Source organism: Antechinus flavipes, chromosome X (genome assembly GCF_016432865.1).
Source record: "Antechinus flavipes isolate AdamAnt ecotype Samford, QLD, Australia chromosome X, AdamAnt_v2, whole genome shotgun sequence".
In the NCBI taxonomy this organism is placed as follows: Eukaryota; Metazoa; Chordata; class Mammalia; order Dasyuromorphia; family Dasyuridae; genus Antechinus; species Antechinus flavipes.
The window spans coordinates 54,022,448-54,048,448 of NC_067404.1; the positions used below are offsets into that span (position 1 = coordinate 54,022,448).

The 26,001-nt window shown below is 44.8% G+C and overlaps 2 protein-coding genes across 2 annotated transcripts; one reads left to right on the top strand and one right to left on the bottom strand.

The window, feature by feature from the left end:
- Positions 1-4,240: 4,240 nt before the first annotated feature.
- Positions 4,241-9,136, bottom strand: NDUFA1 (NADH:ubiquinone oxidoreductase subunit A1). The gene is made up of 3 exons (XM_051968188.1): positions 8,930-9,136; positions 7,932-8,021; positions 4,241-4,361 (listed from the first exon to the last, which is right to left on the bottom strand). The coding sequence occupies exons 1-3, from the start codon at positions 9,029-9,031 to the stop codon at positions 4,332-4,334; spliced, it is 222 nt and encodes a 73-aa protein (XP_051824148.1). The 5' UTR covers positions 9,032-9,136; the 3' UTR covers positions 4,241-4,331.
- A 93-nt stretch (positions 9,137-9,229) lies between these two features.
- RNF113A (ring finger protein 113A) lies at positions 9,230-10,374 on the top strand. The gene has a single exon (XM_051968186.1). It carries the CDS (start codon positions 9,277-9,279, stop codon positions 10,330-10,332), a length of 1,056 nt encoding a protein of 351 aa, XP_051824146.1. The 5' UTR covers positions 9,230-9,276; the 3' UTR covers positions 10,333-10,374.
- Positions 10,375-26,001: the final 15,627 nt, after the last annotated feature.

Below are 26,001 nucleotides of genomic sequence, written 5' to 3' on the forward strand. Positions count from 1 at the left end.
TTAATTTTTTAAACTTGCCTGGGATACGTGGAGCCTACTTCTGCCCCCCCGAGCGGGGGGCATGGGGGACGGCCTGGACAAGGCAGTGGAATGGAGGGCAAGAGAAAGCCAGTTGGGGGTCTGGGTTCTCCCTTTGTCACCTGCGTTGCTTGGATAGCTCTCTTGCATCCTAGGGCCTCAGTTTCCCATCTGTGTTAGATTAGATGATCTCTAACTCACTCATCACCACTTACCGAGTAGTTATAAAGTTCATTAGCTAATCACAAGAATCCTGATGTCCAAACCCAGGGGGACAAGATGTCTTGACATGATTTGGAGTCCCCCACCTAATGTTTGTAACTCTGGACCATCTTCTTTTGCCCAAAACTGGGAAAGGCCCATCTTATTACCACTTAGTCAGCGGAGATGACCCTTGCCTTGCCCATCCTGTGACTCCCCCCCCCCCCACTCTGATGTGTCATTTCTTGCCCTCCTGGGGAGTCAAAAGCAAGGTCCATCATCCAATGAGACTCTATTTTACTTTGGCTCTTCTGAGCGTCTGGGTAGCGAGCCCAATAAAAGTAAGGCCCTGGAGAAAGGGGACATTTCCAATTATAAGGAAGATCTGAGGTCCTGTTCATTGAAGGGGTCCGGTCCCTTTTGGAAATTGTTAATGGCTTGGACGCCTGCCTCAGTGGTTGGTTTTCTTGCAGATTGGCTAATTTTGGACCCCACATAGAGAAGGGCAGAATAGAGTGGGATAAGAACACAGCAAAAATCGTGGAGTTGACGTTGAGAGCAGGAGCGGGGCCACGGAAGGGAGCTCTGGCCCAGTCAGTGGGCCTCTAAATCCCAGGGACCCTCAGTGGAGCCATGCCTTAGTAGCATTGGCAATGTTGATTTGATTATCGATCTTTGAGACAGAAACGGAGAGAAAAGAGGAAAGAGATGAGCAGCTGATGAGTTCTGGGTCTGCCTGATGTCAAGGTGGGTATTGGAGGTGTGATCTGTCCAAAGTTAAGGAAGGGATTATTAGAATCCTATGGCCTGCCTGTTAAAGAGATATCACATTGGAGGTGCTTAGCCTTTTATCCTCAACTTGGTCAGCTAGCTCTGACCCAGAGTTCACTCAAATGTTGACAAAATCCTTCTGGGAAAACAGGAGAAGCTGGAAAGGCCCTACGTCCTGCCCGATGTGGGAGGCAGCACTCCAGGGGGCAACTGGTCCAAAGTCACTTATTCCATAGGAAATGTGTCAGAGGAAGGATTTAGACGCAGAGCCTCTTTCTCCACAATCAGTGTTCCACTTACCCTGCTATAGTGGCTAACTCGAGAGAAATTACAGCCGAAGCCAGAAAGGGGACCATGGGGATTGGATTCTGGATCTTCGTTGTTGTTGTTGTTCACTTACCTTTTTTTTCTTTCTCATTTTTATTTTGTTTGTTTGCTCTGATTTTTCTTGTGCAACATGATGTGAAAATATGTTTAGAAGAATTGCACATGTTTAACCTATATCGGACTGCTTGCTGACTTGGCGGGGTGGAAGAGGGAGAAAATTTTGGATCACAATTTGCAGAGGTGAATGTTGAAAACTATTTTTGCATGTATTGGGAAAAACAAAATATTTTTTAAAATTTTAAATGCGGTTATCAAGAAAGACAATGTCCATAAAGTACTTTGTAAATAAAAATGGCAGTTATTATAACTAGTCAGCTTCTCCTCATCCACCTTCAGGGCTTTACACATAATAGGACCACAAGATTTGGAACTAAGACTTTCACATACAACTCTTTGGATGAAGAAACTGAGACGCACAGTTTTTTGGTCTTCCATCCATAAAATGAGGATGGATTTGGATAGGACAATTTTATTACTACATGGTTAAATGTTTTAGGTAAGGTGGGCTGATCTATAGAGAACAGGCCTAGATATCATGAGCAAGCCTTGTTCATATGGCTTTGGGCTCAAGTTCTGTAAAATGGAAAATTGCCCCATATATTTGACAAGGACATCTGTCTAGAAGCAATATGGCCAAATGGATTTGACCCTTGGCCCTGACCCTTACTGCCAGGCCCTGTGTCATTTCCCCTCTATGTGGTTTGGCTTTCTCCTCTATAAAACTGCATTAACACATGAGAGTTGTTGCGAAAAGTGTCTTAAGTTTACCACGCTTTTGAGAAAATGATTGCACTTGCTGGATCAGTTTCACCTACAGTCCCCCTTTTTCTGCTCTTCTTTGTATATTGAAATGGTCATGTTTGTAGATGTTTTTATCATAATCGTCTGAATTTAATGCTATGATAGCATCATTTTCTTTTTTTTCCAGTATCAAATCTATATTTAATAGAAAGCACCCAAAGTATTTCCTATTACATATTTCTTTATAGTTTTTTACTTACAAGATATATGCATGGGTAATTTTTCAGCATTGACAATTGCAAAACCTTTTGTTCCCATTTTTCCCCTCCTTCCCCCCCACCCCCTCCCCCAGATGGCAGGTTGACCAATACATGTGAAATATGTTAAGGTATAAGTTAAATACAATATATGTATACATGTCCAAACGATTATTTTGGACAGCACATTTTCAAAGGCTGAAATCATTCTTCTCCTCCAGATAGCAGGCTTCTCTGCTCTTCTAACTCTGGGCCCTGTCAAAATACCAGAAGGGAAATCTAGGGCTCTAAGGCTCCACAACAAACGTTTTCATTGAGCTTTTCTTGTTAGGTCAAGGGCTCTCTAAGAACTCTCCTTGGCATTTCTTAAGCTGGTAAAAACATTCTTCTCATTGGTTCTTGGCTGTAGTAATGAAATCTCAGGAAACAAAGTTTGGCCATGCCCTACCTTCTACTGGTCCCGCTCTATGGGGACAAAGATTTAGGTCTGAAGTAATTTGGGTATTTTGATTTTTCTGGGATTTAAAATCAGGCCAAATTTTCAACTGAATTTTTAAGGGTTTAGGAATAAAGCCTGGCCTCAGACATGAGACCTGGGTTCAAGCCCCATCTTTGATACATCCTTGGTGTGAGGCTCTAGGTGAATCACCTAACCTTTCAGTTTCCCTAAAATCATAACCTATAGAGCTAATGTTGGACTCCCCTGGTCGAAGGAGTTTCCCTACCCAGAATTCCCTATCCCAATACCAGAATTCATGGGTCTGGCTCAACAAAAGAGGTAAGAAATGGGATTTTGCTTTTTAATTTACCATGCCACCTGTGGTGCTGACATACGGCTTTGAAGCACTTACTTGCTTGTTTTTTCTGGATATTTTCAATAATAAACCCAACACTAACTTTCACATCTTTCCTCACCCTACACTATTTTCAATCAACAGAACTGGTAGCCATTGATGTTTATCTTACTGAAAAGTTACCTTTTAAAAGTCTAAAGTGTCTTGTAAATGGGAGCTATAAAAAATTTACAAAATGAAAGACTACTGGCGGGAAGGAACTTAATACTTAATTTTAAAAAAAGTCTTTTGCCTTCAGGAAGGCATTAATCTTTCACAGAAATATAGAAAACTTAAGCCATAATTTCTGGCAAAATTCAAGCCCTATTCCTTAATCACTGTTCACTGTGGAATCTATAATTCATTAGGCCTCTTGGTTCTTGAACAAGACTAAATACCCACCTACAAAAGCTGACTAACACTTTATGTTGGGTGGTCTGACACAATTGGACTGACCCCTCTAATTTACTCTTGGATGAATCTCTGAAACCTGCAGTCTTTTTATTGACTTCCAGAGTACCTGAAGCTGTCTGGTGCTGGCTGTTGGACTTTAATAACTTAAAAAATCTCTTTGATTTTTTTGGAACTTTCTGGAATTATTTCCAGATTATGTAAATCCCAAATTATTATTATGATTTTTTAGTAACCTAGACAGGCCATTTGGTTGAGAGGGACCTCTATGTGAGATAATTGCCCTCCAAAGTGGTATTTGAAATAATACAAAAGTTTCTAATAATAGATCTGACCATTGAATATAATGCTGAATGACTCAGTTTACTTTTCTGACAAAAAGAACAGAAGAATTCCTTCAGAAAAGAAAACCACAGCAATTACATTTCTTTCCACTGGCTTTCCTAGCCCCCTCTGAAGAAATCTTGATTTGGCAGCATTTAAATACTTCTAAAGTTAGAAGCCTAATTTTGATTGCCTAAAGCTTCACACTGAACCCAGTGTTCAAGTACTAGCATATGTCTATATAAGAGAAACAGAGGAAAGGGTGTAGGGTTTGAATGCAAAAAAAGAGATCTGCTCTTTGGGTAATTGTTTTTGTCTTTAATTGCACCAGATAATATATTGTATAAGCATTCAGCAATCACGAAGATAGTAGGTCTCAAACGTCCACTTATGCATCATCCTTTATGTTCTCCAATCCCTAAAAAGTTTAAAGGAGAAAGAAATGTGAATCCCATTGTCTCTGAGGAAAGGTCAGCATTACTCACTTCTAACTCTTTCTACAAAGCAACTATCACTCTCTGCTTACATTTATGTTGAAGCAAAAACCAGTCAGTTATAATTTAAACATATATCATTACACATGATAATATAACACGTAATTTTGGCAATCAAAGATCCTGTTTCCAAAAGGGCTCATAGAAACTTTCAAATGGACACATGCTAAGTGATGAAACAAGTGGATAAAGCCCAGTGAGCAGAGCGCTGGCCTCCAGGAAAATCTGGACTTGAGAGTCCCCTTAGCTGTTTAGTGCCTATGGGAGCCTGCACAAGTTGCTTAACCTCTCAATGCTCCAGGACTATGAACTGCAGAGAAGTGTAGATCTTACACTTAGATCTATATAGATAAAGGGGGGGGGGGGGGGGAGAGGATTTCCTTACCTGGAAGGTATATAAGGTATATATTAGAGTGAATTCCCAGGTACAGTCCCTAGTACTATAGAAATACTTAAGTTATGAAACAAAATAAGCTCTTTCTAAAAGGAATCAGGGCCTTCATATATCATTATATCTGGGACAATAAATCTAGCTGTTAAAATAAAGACATGATCCAGCAGTGTTACTACTGGACTTATATCCCAAAGAGATCTTAAAGGAGAGAAAGGGACCCACATGTGCAAAAATGTTTGTAGCAGCCTTTTTTTGTAGTGGCTAGAAATTGGAAATTGGATGGATGCCCACCAGTTGGAGAATGGCTGGGTAAATTGTAGTATATGAATGTTATGAAATATTATTGCTGTATAAGAAATGATCAGTAGGATGATTTCAGAAAGGCTTGGAGAGACTTGTATGAACTGATACTGAGTGAAATGAACAGAACCAGGATCTCATTATACACGGCAACAAGAAGATTATATGATGATCAATTCTGATGGATGTGGTTCTCTTCAACAATGAGATGATTCAAACCAGTTCTAATTGTTCAGTGATGAAGAGAGCCATCTACACTCAGAGAGAGGACCATGGGAACTGAGTGTGGACCACAATATAGCATTTTCACTCTTTTTGTTGTTGGGTTGGTTTTTTATTTTTTTGCTTTTTATTTTTTGCATTTTATTTTGCTTTTCTCTCTTTTTTTAAAAACTGGTTTGACAATGTGTCCCTTAGAATTTTTTCCTCAAGTGGTGGCCACATAGATGCTGGACCTCATTGGAGTGTATACTCCAATCCTCCAATCCAATCGAGAAATTCTATGTTGTGGATTAAAATTAAACTAAATCTCTAGTTTCTTAAATGGTATTTGACATGACTGAAATGGTTCTTCCAGGAGAAAAGTGATTCAGATTATTCCCTTTGGCAGATTTGTTCAATTAGTTGAATTAGAATATTATTTCCAAGTCATGAGGAGCAGCTTTAGGCTTGACAATGTTGAAAAAAAAATAAAAAGTGATGTGATCAAAAAAATCAGCCACTGGGGGGCAGAAATCCTACCTTAAAAAAAAAAATTAAATTTAAAATTAAAAAAGAAAAGAAAAGAAAAAAAAAAGCTTTACCTAATAACAATTTACTATTTATAACATTCCTCCTAGTCTCTCCTCTCTATGGCAAGGCTCCGTGATTTGTCCAGAATTAAAAAAAAATATGAATTGGAAGGGACCTGAGCCACGTAGCCTAAAGCATACTCCAAAGGAATCTCCGCAATAATACAATGGACAAGTAGTCTGAAGACCACCAAGGAAAGGACAGTCCATTCTACCTTGGGACAGCTCAAATGTCAGAAAAGAGTTCCTATCACCTCACCTAAACTGGCTTATTTGCATCCTCCTGCCACTGCTGCTAGTTCTGTCTTCTGAAGCCCCACAGGACAAGGCCAATTCTGCCTCCATGTGACAAATGGCCCTTCCAAACTTAAAGAATCATGTCCTCTAATCACGTCCCCCACGCTTTGTCTTCTCTGGGTCAAACACAGCTTATGGTTGCCGTGGCCTTCTACAGTTAGAGATCCAAGCTGCTACCTCAGAGTCACTGACTAATAGACTAAAGATTCCTCTGAAGATTACCACTGTTAATAACCAAACAAACAAAAACCATATGAAGATTACCACTGTTAAGATTAGATGATTGTGAACAATGATTTCAACTGTACACCATGACTTAGTTTAGGCAGCAACCTCCCAGAAAAAGAATCAAGATATGTTTATGTAGCATTCTATATATATTCTTTTCATGTGATTCCTAAAACAACTCTGTGAGACAGACAGTGCATGTATTATTAGTCTCCTGTGGTGAGAACTGAAATTCAAAGAGAAGAAAAAACTTGTATTTCAGTCATTAAATGGGCAAACTGGACTTTGAGCCTAGCTCTCTGAAATTCAAGGCCAGGACTCTTCCAAATGCACCCTGGATTGCCTTTCTCCAAACAGAAGGTGACCCTACTTGCTTAGGTTACTTAAAAAATCAAAACCAAAACCCCATCAGTTTCCTTCAGATTTGGGCCTACATCTTCCTTAGGTTTCATTCTTCATTCACTGTTCCTAGAGTGCTTATAAAGTTATCAAAGCTAGACTGAAGGTGGAGGAATTCTGCCTTCTAAATGGTGGTAAGGGTCCCCAGATTCGTCTGAGTTGTCATATTTTCCAGAAACACTGGACCTAGAGCATGCAGAAGGCCTTAAATGACTCAGGAATAAAAGGGTCTCCCCCCAGTTAACATAATGTGATGTTTGCATCCCAAAGTGGACTCCCTGTGTGTCCTTGGGAGTTAAGAGAGGTGCCCAGTCTCCATTAGACTAGAAAATTGCTTTTGCAGGTGGGACCCTTAAAGAGAAGCAGAATGTCCTATCTTCAGAGTCTAACAGGTCCTAAGGGAAAAGAATGAGGCTTTAGGGGCAGCTAGTTGGTGTAGTAGACAGACCACCAGCCCTGAAGTCAGGAGGACCTGAGTTCAAATCTGCCCTCAGACACTTAACACTTCCTGGCTGTGTGACCCTGAGCAAGTCAGTTAACCCCAAATGCCTCAGCAAAAAAAATGAATAAATAAATAAAAAGAATGAGGCTTTTGCTGTAACCTTGTTCTTTGCCCTAAGGAAGGATTTAGTCCTTTTCCCATCTTTACTTCACCTTTCCCCCCACATCCTTTTAAGTAGAGTTTTCTGGTATCCCTTCCTTCCTTTCTTCTGCTGTCATAAAAACACAAACTTCTGCATGGATAGTGAACTCTTTAGGTTCCACACTCATGTTCATTTCTTTTGTAATAAACCTAATTTTCACCAAAGTTTCATGCACTTGTGATTGCCTATTGACAACGGTCAGTCTGGAACCGGGTAACGATCCCAGGCTGGTGAGACACTGGACCCTTAGTGTGTTGTGAGGAATTTCAGTGTGTCCTGGTCAGAACTGGAAGCTGCAAACTACCTTACCTAGAGACCCTGAAATCACAAGTTATGGTCTCTCACACCACTCAATCAACCCAAAGATCCCTCCAGGGTAAGACACTTTCAAAATGAATCCAACCACCAACCGGGACATGTGGACAGCAGGACAAATTTTACCTTAGATTCATAATAACGATGGAATCCAGAGATCCTCCTGTCCCTTTCCAGTAGACTCCACTGGTATCGATTACGGGCAATTCTCTTTTCCTATGAAGAGAGCAATATCATTACACTGCAGTTCAAATGGCCCAGTGATGAGAAATTAGAAAGTGGAAGAGAAACATTCAAAAACTATCACAGAGATCAAACAAAAGAAGGAAGAGCATGAAGTCTAGAAAGAAAAACCAGACGACTAGACTTCAAAATTAAGAAAAGATGAGGGGTATGTTACGAGGGGATGAATATTAGGAGTCAAAAAAGCTAATGATTTAATTCACAGAACTTCTCAGTTCTTAGTCTTGATGGGGGGAGGGAAGGGAGAGAAACATCTTTTTATAGAGTAGCATTTATAATGTAGATATATTAACAATAGTATATACATAATAGAGATATAGCAATAATAATAGCTAATATTTAACTGTGCCCAGGCACTGTGCTAAACACTTGACAAATATTATCCTGTTTGATCCTCAAAATAACCCTGATGACTTGCCCAGGGTCACACAGCTACTAAGTACCTGAGACCGAATTTAAACACAGATCTTCTTGATTTCAGGTCTATCCATTGTGCCACCTCCATCTATCTTGTCTGTTTATAGTACTCACATTTCCCAAAAGCTATTCATGGAAAGCGCACTGGACTTGGAATCAGAGGGCTTAGATTGAATACCTGTATGCCCTCGGATATCACGTCTTCCTCGGTAAAAGGAAGGGGAGAGGGGGATCGAATTAGATAGACCCCGGTCCTTTCCAGCTCTAATTTTAAGGATCCTGTGGGTGACCAGAAACAAGCCCTTTCCCTTCACTGCGTCTGTTTCCTCCTCGGTCCCTTCCAGCTCGAGAGCACGAAGCTCGTCAACTCCCTTCCCTTCCCCTCCGGGGCCAAGAACTAGCTCTGGATCTCCCCGGGTCCCAGCTCGGGCTTGCCGGGCCGTTGACGGGTAGCAGAGACCTACCTTGCCCCCATTGGTGTACTTCTGGATGAGAGTGGTGCTAATTCCCGGAACCGTCAGACATACGGCCATGACCGCCAGACCCGGAAGAATTTCAAACCACATCTCTGCAGAAGGTTCGCGGCCACGGACCGAGAGGTAACCGCAGATAGACGCCGGTTGCGGGGTTAAGGTGACTGGGGTCGCTTCCGATCCCAGCAATCCCCGCACCGCCGTCCTCCTAGGCGGCGACCAATCAGCGTCCACGGCCGTGTTTCCCGCCCACTTTTCTCCTCGTGGCGACCGGACGTGACGGCGGAGGCGGCGCCGGGGCTGTGTAGTTGGTTCCTCAGAGTTCTGAGGCGCCAGCCATGGCTGACGAGCTCTCCTCCGATCCTCCGCCTGAACCGGTGTGCACCTTCCTCTTCAAAAAGTCGAGTCGCAAGAGCGCAGCCGGTCGCAGGAAACGTCCTGCTTTCGACAAGCAGCCCGGGGGAAACGAAGGTAGCAGCAGTAGCAGCAGCGATGAGGGGAATGTCGTGGTCCGGCGGGAGAAGAGGCGCCTGGTCCCCAACCCCATGATCCAGAAGACGCGCGGCAGTTGCCGAGAAAAAAAGGCGCCCACCGCTTACAGCGGCGCCAGCAGCGGAGGCGACGACGAGAGCGAGCCGTCGTCGTCCGTGAGCGTCCACTACAAGTCCACACGCTCGGCCAAACCCGTGGGTCCGGAGGACATGGGCGCCACGGCGGTCTACGAGCTTGACACCGAAAAGGAGCACGATGCTCAGGCCATCTTCGAACGCAGTCAGAAGATCCAAGAGGAGCTGCGCGGCAAAGAGGATGATAAAATCTACCGGGGCATCAACAATTACCAGAGATACGTAAAACCTAAGGACACTTCCATGGGCAACGCGTCATCCGGGATGGTGAGAAAGGGCCCCATCCGCGCGCCCGAACATCTGCGCGCTACGGTGCGCTGGGATTATCAACCAGATATTTGCAAAGATTACAAGGAGACCGGCTTCTGCGGCTTCGGAGACAGCTGCAAGTTCCTGCACGACCGCTCCGACTACAAGCACGGCTGGCAGATCGAGCGCGAGCTAGACGAGGGCCGCTACGGGGGCATGGACGAAGACAACTACGAGGTGAGCAGCGACGACGACGACCTGCCTTTCAAGTGCTTCATCTGTCGCCAGTCTTTCCGGAACCCCGTGGTGACCAAGTGCAAGCATTATTTCTGCGAGAGCTGCGCCCTGAGCCACTTCCGCACCTCCCAACGCTGCTATGTCTGCGACCAGCAGACCAACGGGGTGTTCAACCCCGCCAAGGACCTGATTGCCAAGCTGGAGAAGCATCAGGCCCAGGGGAGGGTAGGCACTTGCGACCCTTTAGATAGCTCCGATGAAGGCTTAGCCCCCGTTACTTAAACCTAGTGAAACTAGAAGAATAAAGTTGCTCTTTTCAAAGTTCGACCTGAGTGGAAATTGTTGATTGCAGGGGCGCCTGGGGGGGAGGGGGGAGGGGGAAAGAGGAAGGAGTGGAGGGAAAACAATAGGGAAGCTTGGATTGTCTGGTGTCCCTTTTGGCTAAACGGTGGGGAATGGGGGGAGGGGGATAGTTTGCATTGTCTGGTATCCATCCTGGCTAAACTTGGCTGGGGGGGAGGGGCCCTTAGATTAGCCTTGTATTCACTCTAGCTAAATTGAGCTACATTTGGGGGGCCCTTGGATTTGCCTGTTATCCCTTCTGGCTAAATTGAGCTCCAGTTGGGGGCCCCATGGATTTGCCTGGTACCCATGATTTCTGGTGAAACTGGGGTGGAGGTGGACCTGTTTACCCTTCTGGCTAAATTGAGCTAGAATTGGGGGGAGCTTGGATTTTCCTGGTATCAAAAAAAAAAAAAAAAGATTTACCTGGTATCCCTTCTGGCTAAATTGAACTGGGGTGGGGGGCCCTTGGATTTGCCTCTTATTCATTCTGGCTAAATTGGGCTAGAGTTGGGGGGGGACTAGAGTATTTACCTGGTACCCATGATTTCTGGTGAAACTGGGGTGGAGGTGGACCTGTTTTCCCTTCTGGATAAATTAAGTTAGAATTGGGGGCCCCTTGGGTTTGCCTTGTATTCATTCTGGCTAAATTGAGCTAGAGTTGGGGGGCCCTTGAACTTGCCTGTTATCCCTTCTGGCTAAATTGAGCTAGAGTTGGGGGGAGCTTGGATTTGCCTGGTACCCATGATTTCTGGTGAAACTGGGGTGGAGGTGGACCTGTTTTCCCTTCTGGATAAATTGAGCTAGAATTGGGGGCCCCTTGGATTTGCCTTGTATTCATTTTGGCTAAATTGAGCTAGAGTTGGGGGGCCCTTGGACTTGCCTGTTATCCCTTCTGGCTAAATTGAGCTAGAATTGGGGAGAGCTTGGATTTGCCTGCTATCCCTTTTGGCTAAATTGAGCTGGGGTTGGGGGGAGCTTAGATTTGCCTGGTATTCACTCTGGCTAAATTGAACTAGATTTGGGGGGCCCTTGGATTTGTTTAGTATCCCTTCTGGCTAAATTGAACTAGAATTGGGGGGAGCTAAGATTTACCTGATATGAAAAAAAAAAGAGATTTACCTGGTATCCCTTCTGGCTAAATTAAGCTGGAGTTGGGGGGAGCTTGGATTTGCCTGGTATTCATTCTGGCTAAATTGAACTAGAGTTGGGGGGCCCTTGGATTTGCCTGGTATCAAAAAAAAAAGATTTACCTGGTATCCCTTCTGGCTAAATTGAGCTAGGGTGGGGGGGCCCTTGGATTTGCTTAGTATCCCTTCTGGCTAAATTGAACTAGAATTGGGGGGAGCTAAGATTTACCTGGTATCCAAAAAAAAAAAAGATTTACCTGGTATCCCTTCTGGCTAAATTGAACTAGAATTGGGGGGAGCTAAGATTTACCTGGTATGAAAAAAAAAAAGACTTACCTGGTATCCCTTCTGGCTAAATTGAACTGGGGTGGGGGGGCCCTTGGATTTGCCTCTTATTCATTCTGGCTAAATTGGGCTAGAGTTGGGGGGGGGCTAGAGTATTTACCTGGTACCCATGATTTCTAGTGAAACTGGGGTGGATGTGGACCTGGTATCCCTTCTGGATAAATTGAGCTAGAATTGGGGGCCCCTTGGATTTGCCTTGTATTCATTCTGGCTAAATTGAGCTACAGTTGGGGGGCCCTTGGACTTGCCTGTTATCCCTTCTGGCTAAATTGAGCTAGAGTTGGGGGGAGCTTGGATTTGCCTGGTACCCATGATTTCTGGTGAAACTGGGGTGGAGATGGACCTGTTTTCCCTTCTGGCTAAATTGAGCTAGAATTGGGGAGAGCTTAGATTTTGCCTGTTATCCCTTCTGGGTAAGTTGAGCTGGGGTTGGGGGGAGCTTGGATTTGCCTGGTATTCATTCTGGCTAAATTGAACTAGATTTGGGGGGCCCTTGGATTTGTCTGGTACCCATGATTTCTTGTGAAACTGGGGAAGAGGTGGACCTGGTATCCCTTCTGGCTAAATTGAGCTAGAGTTGGGGGGCCCTTTGATTTTCCTGGTATCCCTTCTGGCTAAATTGAACTAGAATTGTGGGGAGCTAAGATTTACCTGGTATCCCCCCCAAAAAAAATATTTACCTGGTATCCCTTCTGGCTAAATTGAGCTAGAGTTGGGGGGCCCTTGGATTTGCCTGGTATCCTTTCTGGCTAAATTGAATTAGAATTGGGGAGAGCTAAGATTTACCTGGTATCCAAAAAAAAAAAGATTTACCTGGTATCCCTTCTGGCTAAATTGAACTGGGGTGGGGGGTCCTTGGATTTGCCTCTTATTCATTCTGGCTAAATTGGGCTAGAGTTGGGGGGGCTAGAGTATTTACCTGGTACCCATGATTTCTGGTGAAATTGGGGTGGAGGTGGACCTGTTTTCCCTTCTGGATAAATTGAGCTAGAATTGGGGGCCCCTTGGATTTGCCTTGTATTCATTCTGGCTAAATTGAGCTACAGTTGGGGGGCCCTTGGACTTGCCTGTTATCCCTTCTGGCTAAATTGAGCTAGAATTGGGGAGAGCTTGGACTTGCCTGCTATCCCTTTTGGCTAAATTGAGCTGGGGTTGGGGGGAGCTTAGATTTGCCTGGTATTCACTCTGGCTAAATTGAACTAGATTTGGGGGGCCCTTGGATTTGCTTAGTATCCCTTCTGGCTAAATTGAACTAGAATTGGGGGGAGCTAAGATTTACCTGGTATGAAAAAAAAAAAAAAGATTTACCTGGTATCCCTTCTGGCTAAATTAAGCTAGAGTTGGGGGGAGCTTGGATTTGCCTGGTACCCATGATTTCTGGTGAAACTGGGGTGGAGATGGACCTGTTTTCCCTTCTGGATAAATTGAGCTAGAATTGGGGGCCCCTTGGATTTGCCTTGTATCCCTTCTGGCTAAATTGAGCTTGAATTGGGGGGAGCTTGGATTTGCCTTGTATCCCTTCTGGCTAAATTGAGCTAGAATTGGGGAGAGCTTGGATTTGCCTGCTATCCCTTCTGGCTAAATTGAGCTAGAATTGGGGGGAGCTTAGATTTTGCCTGTTATCCCTTCTGGCTAAATTGAGCTAGAATTGGGGGAAGCTTAGATTTACCTAGTACCCATGATTTCTAGTGAAAGTGAGGTGGAGGTGGACCTGCTATCCCTTCTGGCTAAATTAGAGTTGGGGGGCCCTTGAATTTGCCTGATATCCTTTCTGGCTAAATTGAGCTAGAGTTGGGGGGCCCTTTGATTTTCCTGGTATCCCTTCTGGTTAAATTGAGCTAGAGCTGGGGGGCCCTTGGACTTGCCTGTTATCCCTTCTGGCTAAATTGAGCTAGAATTGGGGGGAGCTTAGATTTTGCCTGTTATCCCTTCTGGCTAAATTGAGCTGGGGTTGGGGGGAGCTTGGATTTGCCTGGTATTCACTCTGGCTAAATTGAACTAGATTTGGGGGGCCCTTATATTTGCCTGGTACCCATGATTTCTGGTGAAACTGGGGTAGAGGTGGACCTGGTATCCCTTCTGGCTAAATTGAACTGGGGTGGGGGGGGGGCGGCCCTTGGATTTGCCTCTTATTCATTCTGGCTAAATTGGGCTAGAGTTGGGGGGGCTAGAGTAATTTACCTGGTACCCATGATTTCTGGTGAAACTGGGGTGGAGGTGGACCTGTTTTCCCTTCTGGATAAATTGAGCTGGAATTGGGGGCCCCTTGGATTTGCCTTGTATTCATTCTGGCTAAATTGAGCTAGAGTTGGGGGGCCCTTGGATTTGCCTGCTATCCCTTCTGGCTAAATTGAGCTAGAATTGGGGGGAGCTTAGATTTTGCCTGTTATCCCTTCTGGGTAAATTGAGCTGGGGTTGGGGGGAGCTTAGATTTGCCTGGTATTCACTCTGGCTAAATTGAACTAGAATTGGGGGGAGCTTGGATTTGCCTGGTATCAAAAAAAAAAAAGATTTACCTGGTATCCCTTCTGGCTAAATTGAACTGGGGCGGGGGGGCCCCTTGGATTTGCCTCTTATTCATTCTGGCTAAATTGGGCTAGAGTTGGGGGGGGACTAGAGTATTTACCTGGTACCCATGATTTCTGGTGAAACTGGGGTGGAGGTGGACCTGTTTTCCCTTCTGGATAAATTAAGTTAGAATTGGGGGCCCCTTGGGTTTGCCTTGTATTCATTCTGGCTAAATTGAGCTAGAGTTGGGGGGCCCTTGAACTTGCCTGTTATCCCTTCTGGCTAAATTGAGCTAGAGTTGGGGGGAGCTTGGATTTGCCTGCTATCCCTTTTGGCTAAATTGAGCTGGGGTTGGGGGGAGCTTAGATTTGCCTGGTATTCACTCTGGCTAAATTGAACTAGAGTTGGGGGGGCCCTTGGATTTGTTTAGTATCCCTTCTGGCTAAATTGAACTAGAATTGGGGGGAGCTAAGATTTACCTGATATGAAAAAAAAAAGAGATTTACCTGGTATCCCTTCTGGCTAAATTAAGCTGGAGTTGGGGGGAGCTTGGATTTGCCTGGTATTCATTCTGGCTAAATTGAACTAGATTTGGGGGGCCCTTGGATTTGTCTGGTACCCATGATTTCTTGTGAAACTGGGGAAGAGGTGTACCTGGTATCCCTTCTGGCTAAATTGAGCTAGAGTTGGGGGGCCCTTTGATTTTCCTGGTATCCCTTCTGGCTAAATTGAACTAGAATTGTGGGGAGCTAAGATTTACCTGGTATCCCCCCCAAAAAAATATTTACCTGGTATCCCTTCTGGCTAAATTGAGCTAGAGTTGGGGGGCCCTTGGATTTGCCTGGTATCCTTTCTGGCTAAATTGAATTAGAATTGGGGGGAGCTTATCCCTTTTGGCTAAATTGAGCTGGGGTTGGGGAGAGCTAAGATTTACCTGGTATCCAAAAAAAAAAAAAGATTTTCCTGGTATCCCTTCTGGCTAAATTGAACTGGGGTGGGGGGGCCCTTGGATTTGCCTCTTATTCATTCTGGCTAAATTGGGCTAGAGTTGGGGGGGCTAGAGTATTTACCTGGTACCCATGATTTCTGGTGAAACTGGGGTGGAGGTGGACCTGTTTTCCCTTCTGGATAAATTAAGTTAGAATTGGGGGCCCCTTGGGTTTGCCTTGTATTCATTCTGGCTAAATTGAGCTAGAGTTGGGGGGCCCTTGAACTTGCCTGTTATCCCTTCTGGCTAAATTGAGCTAGAGTTGGGGGGAGCTTGGATTTGCCTGGTACCCATGATTTCTGGTGAAACTGGGGTGGAGGTGGACCTGTTTTCCCTTCTGGATAAATTGAGCTAGAATTGGGGGCCCTTGGATTTGCCTTGTATTCATTCTGGCTAAATTGAGCTAGAGTTGGGGGGCCCTTGGACTTGCCTGTTATCCCTTCTGGCTAAATTGAGCTAGAATTGGGGAGAGCTTGGATTTGCCTGCTATCCCTTTTGGCTAAATTGAGCTGGGGTTGGGGGGAGCTTAGATTTGCCTGGTATTCACTCTGGCTAAATTGAACTAGATTTGGGGGGCCCTTGGATTTGCTTAGTATCCCTTCTGGCTAAATTGAACTAGAATTGGGGGGAGCTAAGATTTACCTACTGTGAAAAAAAAAAGAGATTTACCTGGTATCCCTTCTGGCTAAATTAAGCTGGAGTTGGGGGGAGCTTGGATTTGCCTGGTATTCATTCTGGCTAAATTGAGGTAGAGTTGGGGGGCCCTTGGATTTGCCTGGTACCCATGATTTCTTGTGAAACTGGGGTAGAGGTGGACCTGGTATCCCTTCTGGCTAAATTGATCTAGAGTTGGGGGGCCCTTTGATTTTCCTGGTATCCCTTCTGTCTAAATTGAACTAGAATTGGAGGGAGCTAAGATTTACCTGGTATCCCCCCCAAAAAAAATATTTACCTGGTATCCCTTCTGGCTAAATTGAGCTAGAGTTGGGGGGGCCTTGGATTTGCCTGGTATCCTTTCTGGCTAAATTGAATTAGAATTGGGGGGAGCTAAGATTTACCTAGTATGAAAAAAAAAAGACTTACCTGGCATCCCTTCTGGCTAAATTGAACTGGGGTGGGGGGGCCCTTGCATTTGCCTCTTATTCATTCTGGCTAAATTGGGCTAGAGTTGGGGGGGGCTAGAGTATTTACCTGGTACCCATGATTTCTGGTGAAACTGGGGTGGAGGTGGACATGGTATCCCTTCTGGATAAATTGAGCTAGAATTGGGGGCCCCTTGGATTTGCCTTGTGTCCCTTCTGGCTAAATTGAGCTTGAATTGGGGGGAGCTTGGATTTTGCCTGTTATCCCTTCTGGCTAAATTGAGCTAGAATTGGGGGAAGCTTAGATTTACCTAGTACCCATGATTTCTAGTGAAAGTGAGGTGGAGGTGGACCTGCTATCCCTTCTGGCTAAATTAGAGTTGGGGGGCCCTTGAATTTGCCTGATATCCTTTCTGGCTAAATTGAGCTAGAGTTGGGGGGCCCTTTGATTTTCCTGGTATCCCTTCTGGTTAAATTGAGCTAGAGTTGGGGGACCCTTGGACTTGCCTGTTATCCCTTCTGGCTAAATTGAGCTAGAATTGGGGGGAGCTTAGATTTTGCCTGTTATCCCTTCTGGGTAAGTTGAGCTGGGGTTGGGGGGAGCTTGGATTTGCCTGGTATTCATTCTGGCTAAATTGAACTAGATTTGGGGGGCCCTTGGATTTGTCTGGTACCCATGATTTCTTGTGAAACTGGGGTAGAGGTGGACCTGGTATCCCTTCTGGCTAAATTGAGCTACAGTTGGGGGGCCCTTGGATTTGCCTGGTATCCTTTCTGGCTAAATTGAATTAGAATTGGGGGGAGCTAAGATTTACCTGGTATGAAAAAAAAAAAGACTTACCTGGCATCCCTTCTGGCTAAATTGAACTGGGGTGGGGGGCCCTTGGATTTGCCTCTTATTCATTCTGGCTAAATTGGGCTAGAGTTGGGGGGGCTAGAGTATTTACCTGGTACCCATGATTTCTGGTGAAACTGGGGTGGAGGTGGACCTGGTATCCCTTCTGGATAAATTGAGCTAGAATTGGGGGCCCTTGGATTTGCCTTGTATTCATTCTGGCTAAATTGAGCTACAGTTGGGGGGCCCTTGGACTTGCCTGTTATCCCTTCTGGCTAAATTGAGCTAGAGTTGGGGGAAGCTTAGATTTACCTAGTACCCATGATTTCTAGTGAAACTGGGGTGGAGGTGGACCTGCTATCCCTTTTGGCTAAATTAAACTAGAATTGGGGGGCCCTTGGATTTGCCTGATATCCCTTCTGGCTAAATTGAGCTAGAATTGGGGGCCCTTGGATTTGCCTGGTACCCATGATTTCTGGTGAAACTGGGGTGGAGGTGGACCTGGTATCCCTTCTGGATAAACTGAGCTAGATTTGGGGGGCCTTGGATTTGCCTGGTATCCTTTCTGGCTAAATTGAACTAGAATTGGGGGGAGCTAAGATGTACCTGGTATCAAAAAAAAAAAAAAAGATTTACCTGGTATCCCTTCTGGCTAAATTAAGCTAGAGTTGGGGGGAGCTTGGATTTGCCTAGTATTCATTCTGGCTAAATTGAACTAGAGTTGGGGGGCCCTTGGATTTGCCTGGTATCAAAAAAAAAAAAGATTTACCTGGTATCCCTTCTGGCTAAATTCAGCTAGGGTGGGGGGCCCTTGGATTTGCTTAGTATCCCTTCTGGCTAAATTGAACTAGAATTGGGGGGAGCTAAGATTTACCTGGTATGAAAAAAAAAAGACCTGGCATCCCTTCTGGCTAAATTGAACTGGGGTGGGGGGCCCTTTGATTTGCCTCTTATTCATTCTGGCTAAATTGGGCTAGAGTTGGGGGGGCTAGAGTATTTACCTGGTACCCATGATTTCTGGTGAAACTGGGGTGGAGGTGGACCTGTTTTCCCTTCTGGATAAATTGAGCTAGAATTGGGGCCCCCTTGGATTTGCCTTGTGTCCCTTCTGGCTAAATTGAGCTAGAATTGGGGAGAGCTTGGATTTGCCTGCTATCCCTTCTGGCTAAATTGAGCTAGAATTGGGGGGAGCTTAGATTTACCTAGTACCCATGATTTCTAGTGAAACTGAGATGGAGGTGGACCTGCTATCCCTTCTGGCTAAATTAGAGTTGGGGGGCCCTTGAATTTGCCTGATATCCTTTCTGGCTAAATTGAGCTAGAGTTGGGGGGCCCTTTGATTTTCCTGGTATCCCTTCTGGTTATATTGAGCTAGAGTTGGGGGGCCCTTGGACTTGCCTGTTATCCCTTCTGGCTAAATTGAGCTAGAATTGGGGGGAGCTTAGATTTTGCCTGTTATCCCTTCTGGCTAAATTGAGCTGGGGTTGGGGGGAGCTTGGATTTGCCTGGTATTCACTCTGGCTAAATTGAACTAGATTTGGGGGGCCCTTATATTTGCCTGGTACCCATGATTTCTGGTGAAACTGGGGTAGAGATGGACCTGGTATCCCTTCTGGTTAAATTGAGCTAGAGTTGGGGGACCCTTGGACTTGCCTGTTATCCCTTCTGGCTAAATTGAGCTAGAATTGGGGGGAGCTTAGATTTTGCCTGTTATCCCTTCTGGGTAAGTTGAGCTGGGGTTGGGGGGAGCTTGGATTTGCCTGGTATTCATTCTGGCTAAATTGAACTAGATTTGGGGGGCCCTTGGATTTGTCTGGTACCCATGATTTCTTGTGAAACTGGGGTAGAGGTGGACCTGGTATCCCTTCTGGCTAAATTGAGCTACAGTTGGGGGGCCCTTGGATTTGCCTGGTATCCTTTCTGGCTAAATTGAATTAGAATTGGGGGGAGCTAAGATTTACCTGGTATGAAAAAAAAAGACTTACCTGGCATCCCTTCTGGCTAAATTGAACTGGGGTGGGGGGGCCCTTGGATTTGCCTCTTATTCATTCTGGCTAAATTGGGCTAGAGTTGGGGGGGCTAGAGTATTTACCTGGTACCCATGATTTCTGGTGAAACTGGGGTGGATGTGGACCTGGTATCCCTTCTGGATAAATTGAGCTAGAATTGGGGGCCCCTTGGATTTGCCTTGTATTCATTCTGGCTAAATTGAGCTACAGTTGGGGGGCCCTTGGACTTGCCTGTTATCCCTTCTGGCTAAATTGAGCTAGAGTTGGGGGAAGCTTAGATTTACCTAGTACCCATGATTTCTAGTGAAACTGGGGTGGAGGTGGACCTGCTATCCCTTTTGGCTAAATTAAACTAGAATTGGGGGGCCCTTGGATTTGCCTGATATCCCTTCTGGCTAAATTGAGCTAGAATTGGGGGCCCCTTGGATTTGCCTGGTACCCATGATTTCTGGTGAAACTGGGGTGGAGGTGGACCTGGTATCCCTTCTGGATAAACTGAGCTAGATTTGGGGGGCCTTGGATTTGCCTGGTATCCTTTCTGGCTAAATTGAACTAGAATTGGGGGGAGCTAAGATGTACCTGGTATCAAAAAAAAAAAAAAAAGATTTACCTGGTATCCCTTCTGGCTAAATTAAGCTAGAGTTGGGGGGAGCTTGGATTTGCCTAGTATTCATTCTGGCTAAATTGAACTAGAGTTGGGGGGCCTTGGATTTGCCTGGTATCAAAAAAAAAAAAAAGATTTACCTGGTATCCCTTCTGGCTAAATTCAGCTAGGGTGGGGGGCCCTTGGATTTGCTTAGTATCCCTTCTGGCTAAATTGAACTAGAATTGGGGGGAGCTAAGATTTACCTGGTATGAAAAAAAAAAGACCTGGCATCCCTTCTGGCTAAATTGAACTGGGGTGGGGGGCCCTTTGATTTGCCTCTTATTCATTCTGGCTAAATTGGGCTAGAGTTGGGGGGGCTAGAGTATTTACCTGGTACCCATGATTTCTGGTGAAACTGGGGTGGAGGTGGACCTGTTTTCCCTTCTGGATAAATTGAGCTAGAATTGGGGCCCCCTTGGATTTGCCTTGTGTCCCTTCTGGCTAAATTGAGCTAGAATTGGGGAGAGCTTGGATTTGCCTGCTATCCCTTCTGGCTAAATTGAGCTAGAATTGGGGGCCCCTTGGATTTGCCTTGTGTCCCTTCTGGCTAAATTGAGCTAGAATTGGGGAGAGCTTGGATTTGCCTGCTATCCCTTCTGGCTAAATTGAGCTAGAATTGGGGGGAGCTTAGATTTACCTAGTACCCATGATTTCTAGTGAAACTGAGATGGAGGTGGACCTGCTATCCCTTCTGGCTAAATTAGAGTTGGGGGGCCCTTGAATTTGCCTGATATCCTTTCTGGCTAAATTGAGCTAGAGTTGGGGGGCCCTTTGATTTTCCTGGTATCCCTTCTGGTTATATTGAGCTAGAGTTGGGGGGCCCTTGGACTTGCCTGTTATCCCTTCTGGCTAAATTGAGCTAGAATTGGGGGGAGCTTAGATTTTGCCTGTTATCCCTTCTGGCTAAATTGAGCTGGGGTTGGGGGGAGCTTGGATTTGCCTGGTATTCACTCTGGCTAAATTGAACTAGATTTGGGGGGCCCTTATATTTGCCTGGTACCCATGATTTCTGGTGAAACTGGGGTAGAGATGGACCTGGTATCCCTTCTGGCTAAATTGAGCTAGAATTGGGGGGAGCTTGGACTTGCCTGTTTTCCCTTCTGGCTAAATTGAACTAGAGTTGGGGGGCCCTTGGATTTGCCTGGTACCCATGATTTCTTGTGAAACTGGGGTAGAGGTGGACCTGGTATCCCTTCTGGCTAAATTGATCTAGAATTGGGGGGCCCTTTGATTTTCCTGGTATCCCTTCTGTCTAAATTGAACTAGAATTGGGGGGAGCTAAGGTTTACCTGGTATCCCCCCAAAAAATATTTACCTGGTATCCCTTCTGGCTAAATTGAGCTAGAGTTGGGGGGCCCTTGGATTTGCCTGGTATTCTTTCTGGCTAAATTGAATTAGAATTGGGGGGAGCTAAGATTTACCTAGTATAAAAAAAAAAAGACTTACCTGGCATCCCTTCTGGCTAAATTGAACTGGGGCGGGGGGGCCCTTGGATTTGCCTCTTATTCATTCTGGCTAAATTGGGCTAGAGTTGGGGGGGCTAGAGTATTTACCTGGTACCCATGATTTCTGGTGAAACTGGGGTGGAGGTGGACCTGGTATCCCTTCTGGATAAATTGAGCTAGAATTGGGGGCCCCTTGGATTTGCCTTGTATTCATTCTGGCTAAATTGAGCTAGAGTTGGGGGGGAGCTTGGATTTGCCTGATATCAAAAAAAAAAAAAATGATTTACCTGGTATCCCTTCTGGATAAACTGAGCTGGGGGGGGGGGGGGCCTTGGATTTGCTTCTTATTCATTCTGGCTAAATTGAACTAGAATTAGGGGGAGCTTAGATTTGCCTGGTATCCCTTCTAGCTAAATTGAGCTAGAGTTGGGGGAAGCTTAGATTTACCTAGTACCCATGATTTCTAGTGAAACTGGGGTGGAGGTGGACCTGCTATCCCTTCTGGCTAAATTAAACTAGAATTGGGGGGCCCTTGGATTTGCCTGATATCCCTTCTGGCTAAATTGAACTGTAGTTGGGGGGAGCTTGGACTTGCCTGTTATCCCTTCTGGCTAAATTGAGCTAGAGTTGGGGGGCTCTTGGACTTGCCTGTTATCCATTCTGGCTAAATTGAGCTAGAGTTGGGGGGCCCTTGGACTTGCCTGTTATCCCTTCTGGATAAATTGAGCTAGGGTGAGGGGGAGCTTTGATTTGCCTCTTATTCATTCTGACTAAATTAAACTAGAGTTGGGGTGCCCTTGGATTTGCCTGGTATCCCTTCTGGCTAAATTGAGCTAGAATTGGGGAGAGCTTGGATTTGCCTGCTATCCCTTTTGGCTAAATTGAGCTGGGGTTGGGGGGAGCTTAGATTTGCCTGGTATTCACTCTGGCTAAATTGAACTAGATTTGGGGGGCCCTTGGATTTGCTTAGTATCCCTTCTGGCTAAATTGAACGAGAATTGGGGGGAGCTAAGATTTACCTGGTATGAAAAAAAAAAAAAAAGATTTACCTGGTATCCCTTCTGGATAAATTGAGCTAGTGGGGGGGGCGGAGCTTGGATTTGCCAGTTACCCATGATCTCTGGTGAAAGTGGGGTGGAGGTGGAGGTGGAGAATGTAGATGCTTAAATACCTGGTATCTGTGGGGTACCTAGGTACCAAGTCACACAATTGGGCTGGGGTAGGCTTGTTTTTGCTTGTTACCCAGCGTTCAAAGTAATCTGCCTGACTAATGTGCCAGCTTTAAAGATCTGGGGTACACTTTGAAAAAACTCCCAAAGGTGCAATGTATAAAACATTTATTTAAGAACTTACTATACACAATGCCCAAAGATACAGTCCATGGAGGAGAGAACACATGAAAGGTTTCAGTGGGAAAGTCCCATGAGCCTTAGGCTGCATCAGCAAAGCAGATGATGATATAATAAAAGTTTTTGTTGTGTTTCATAATATTGGGACATTTCTTTACCATCCTAGATTTAGCATTGAAAGGGACCTCAGAGGCCACTTACTCCAAACCTCTCTTTATAAAGAGGAAGAAAACTTCTGTCCATTTGCTATACTCATTCTTTCGAAGTAGAATGATTCTGGAAGAGTGCTGCATTTATTAATGAAGGAAGGAAGGAATATTTGAATGAATAAGTGTTAAGCACCTGCTAAATTCTAGAGGTAAAATACTAAACCTAGATCATTTTGTCTAAGGAGTGGTCCATTAAACTATTCATTTGGCCTCTGACCCCTTTGCTTCCAATATTTATTTGACATTCTCCATTTGCTATCAGCAGTAAACATTAAGCTTACCTTTATTGTCCCAGTGTGAGGTCCTACTCCAGAAAGGCCTGACCAGTTCAATCAGGGGGACAGACCTTAAGGTTTTTTGAATTGATCTGGTGAATATCCTTTTGAATTGTGAACTTGACTGAAGGACTGAACTCCATTGCCTGATTGACTAGCTTTTGATCTGGTTGTATTAGATTACAGCGACTGCTATTCATTTCCATGGCTGAATCGGTGCAGATTCCTATAATGCACAGAACTATTGGACTTTTCTGTAATATACTTGTGTGGCCAGCCATTTACAGTGACTTCTTCTGGAAGTGACATTGTAGGGATTGTGAAAGATTGTCAGCCTATAAATTCATCTGAGTATAATTAATAGGCTAGAATCAACTGCTTTTTTTCGACATAAATGTCAAATCTATTTCTCTGGCCCTAACCTTTTAGCCCAGTGCCAATTAGATACCCTCTCCCTCTTGCCTACTAAATATTTTTGCTTAAATTTATCCTTCAAAAACTTTCCCCCAAATTAATCTTTTGATCTACTGTGCAGGGTGATTGCATGAAATGAGTCAGTAACTAAAATACCAACACATATCTTTGCAGCTTGAAGGTCACACATTTATACTTTTTACTTAGAACATATCTTTTTGGAGTCTCACTATCATACATTTGTACTTTTTACGTGAAGATTTGGCGCCTGAAGGTCATACATTCGCACTTTTTACTTACAAAATATCTTTTTGGAGTCTCAAGATCATAAATTTATACTTTTTACTTCAAGAGTTGGGGCCTGAAGGTCATAAATTTATACTTTTTATTTCAAGATGAATTTTAAAATAGGGATGGGGGTCAGGTCCATAGGCTGAAGTTGACCTGGAACTTGGGTATTTCAATAGATTGGTGAGCTCATCAATCTAGACCCCTGCAACTCCATAAATCAAAAGCTATAACTTATAATTCTGAAAACAAACAAACCCACCCCCCCAAAAAACATTGGTTTATAAGTTTTAGGCTTCAAAGGAAAGTGTTGGTTGTTTTAAATATGTTGCTGGATTTGTGTAGCACTTTATACTGTCTGAGTTGTCTCTGAACGATTTTTGTCTTGCCACCTGTGTACTGTCCCCAGGTATATCTCATTGTCCCCAGCTGTATCTCATTTCCTTAGTTTCAGGTTCTGCCGCTCACTGACTTTTTTTCTAGATTTAAACCCTCCGTCCCTCTCTCAGGCTGTAGTTAGTCTCCCCCCCCCCTTTTTTCCCTCCCTCCCTTTCATTTAAAACAGCCATGATACTAAAGTGACATACATTTACTCTTAAGGAGGACGTTCCCTTCCCTTAACTCCAAAAAGTAACTGAAATTCAGCAACCCAGTGACCCAAGTTTGAGAAATTTCACTTTTTTCTTGATTCTTCTCTTCCCTCTTCTTTACAGCCCATGGTCCACCATGCACAATGAGGTGCCATATCCTGCTGATTCAATCTATACAACATATCAAGACTAAAAAACCCTTTAAGATTTAGAGGAGGAAGGCACTTTAAGATTATCTAATCCCAAAATATGCAGTGACCAGAGCATTGGACTTAGTGCTGAGTTCAGATTTGAACTCGGACACTTCCTACCTGTATGACTCTGAACAAATCACTATCTACCTCAGTTTCCTCATGTCTAAAATAGGGATAATATCTATCTCTCAGACGTGAAGATAAATGAGATATTAAGACACTTTGGTAGGTATTTTTACAGGTGAGGAACCATACTCAGGGCAAACGTCTCTAGCAGTTTTGAAAACAAAATTAAAATCCAGTTCCTCTATCCCCATATGTATTTAGTGCTGCAACTAAGTCAACAACTTGGGAATTTATAGTATTATTCAAACAATAATTTAAGATTATCCGTCATTTAGGTTAGGACCAGCAAGCTTTGCAAGCCTGGTAGAAGTGACTGAAGTCAACCCAGGAGTGATTGTTTATTAAGTGCCCAGATGCAGGACCCCGAGTCAGGAAGGCTCATTTTCCCCGAGTTCCAACCTTGCCTCAGGCACTTATTAGCTGTGTGACCCTGAGTAAATCACTTTACCCTGCTTGCCTCCGTTTCCTTATCTGTAAAATGAGCTGGAGAAGGAAACGGCGCACCATTCCGGTTTCTTTGCCAAGAATGGGCCAAATGGTGTTCCGAAGAGGGGGAAACGACGGAACATTCAGGCGCTGGATACCAGGGTGCAGGATTACAATATAGAAGACAAGCGAAGGGTTCAAAGTTTCCAACCTTTTTCTTACTTTTTTTTATTTGGGAGAAACGAGTATTTGTAAAAAGAAAATAAATATTAATTGAAAGGGGGTGAAGTGAGGGTGGGATGTAATAAAGGATCGGGAGGTCCATGCAAAGGTGGGAAATCAGGGTGTAACGTGGGTAACTCCAAGGATGCAGGGCAAGCTACTAAGCCATCTCTACAGCCCAACCCCTTCCGTGCAGTCGGAGTCCCGGGGCCCCGAGTGCATCTTGGCATGCTGGATCTTGTAGTTCTCAAGGCAGTAGACTAAACTTGATTCGGGGAAACGGGGTAGCGCTAGCCATTGGATAGCAAGAACTGCTCCGGACCGCGCCCTGGGCGGGGCCCGGGCCGGAAGGAGATCACCAGCGGCTTCTGCTGGAAATGCTCGGGTGTTAGCGAGCAATACGGCCCCGGAGCCTGGCCGAGCGAGCAGTCTCGCGCGATCGCAGTCACTGCACCACAATTGCGGGCGGGGTCTAAAGGATTTAAAGGGCGGGTCCCAAGCTGGGGATGGGCCGGGCTTGTGGTGATG

What these genes read in the sequence shown, in the direction of transcription:
- RNF113A (XM_051968186.1), top strand. Translation starts at nt 9,277, where the DNA reads ATGGCTGACGAGCTCTCCTCCGATCCTCCGCCTGAACCGGTGTGCACC.
- NDUFA1 (XM_051968188.1), bottom strand. Translation starts at nt 9,031, where the DNA reads ATGTGGTTTGAAATTCTTCCGGGTCTGGCGGTCATGGCCGTATGTCTG. An exon ending in AGTACACCAATGGGGGCAAG is followed by an intron (nt 8,022 to 8,929) that starts GTAGGTCTCTGC and finishes CTCTCTTCATAG; the next exon opens with GAAAAGAGAATTGCCCGTAA. An exon ending in ATCGTTATTATGAATCTAAG is followed by an intron (nt 4,362 to 7,931) that starts GTAAAATTTGTC and finishes TAAACTTTTTAG; the next exon opens with GGATTGGAGAACATAAAGGA.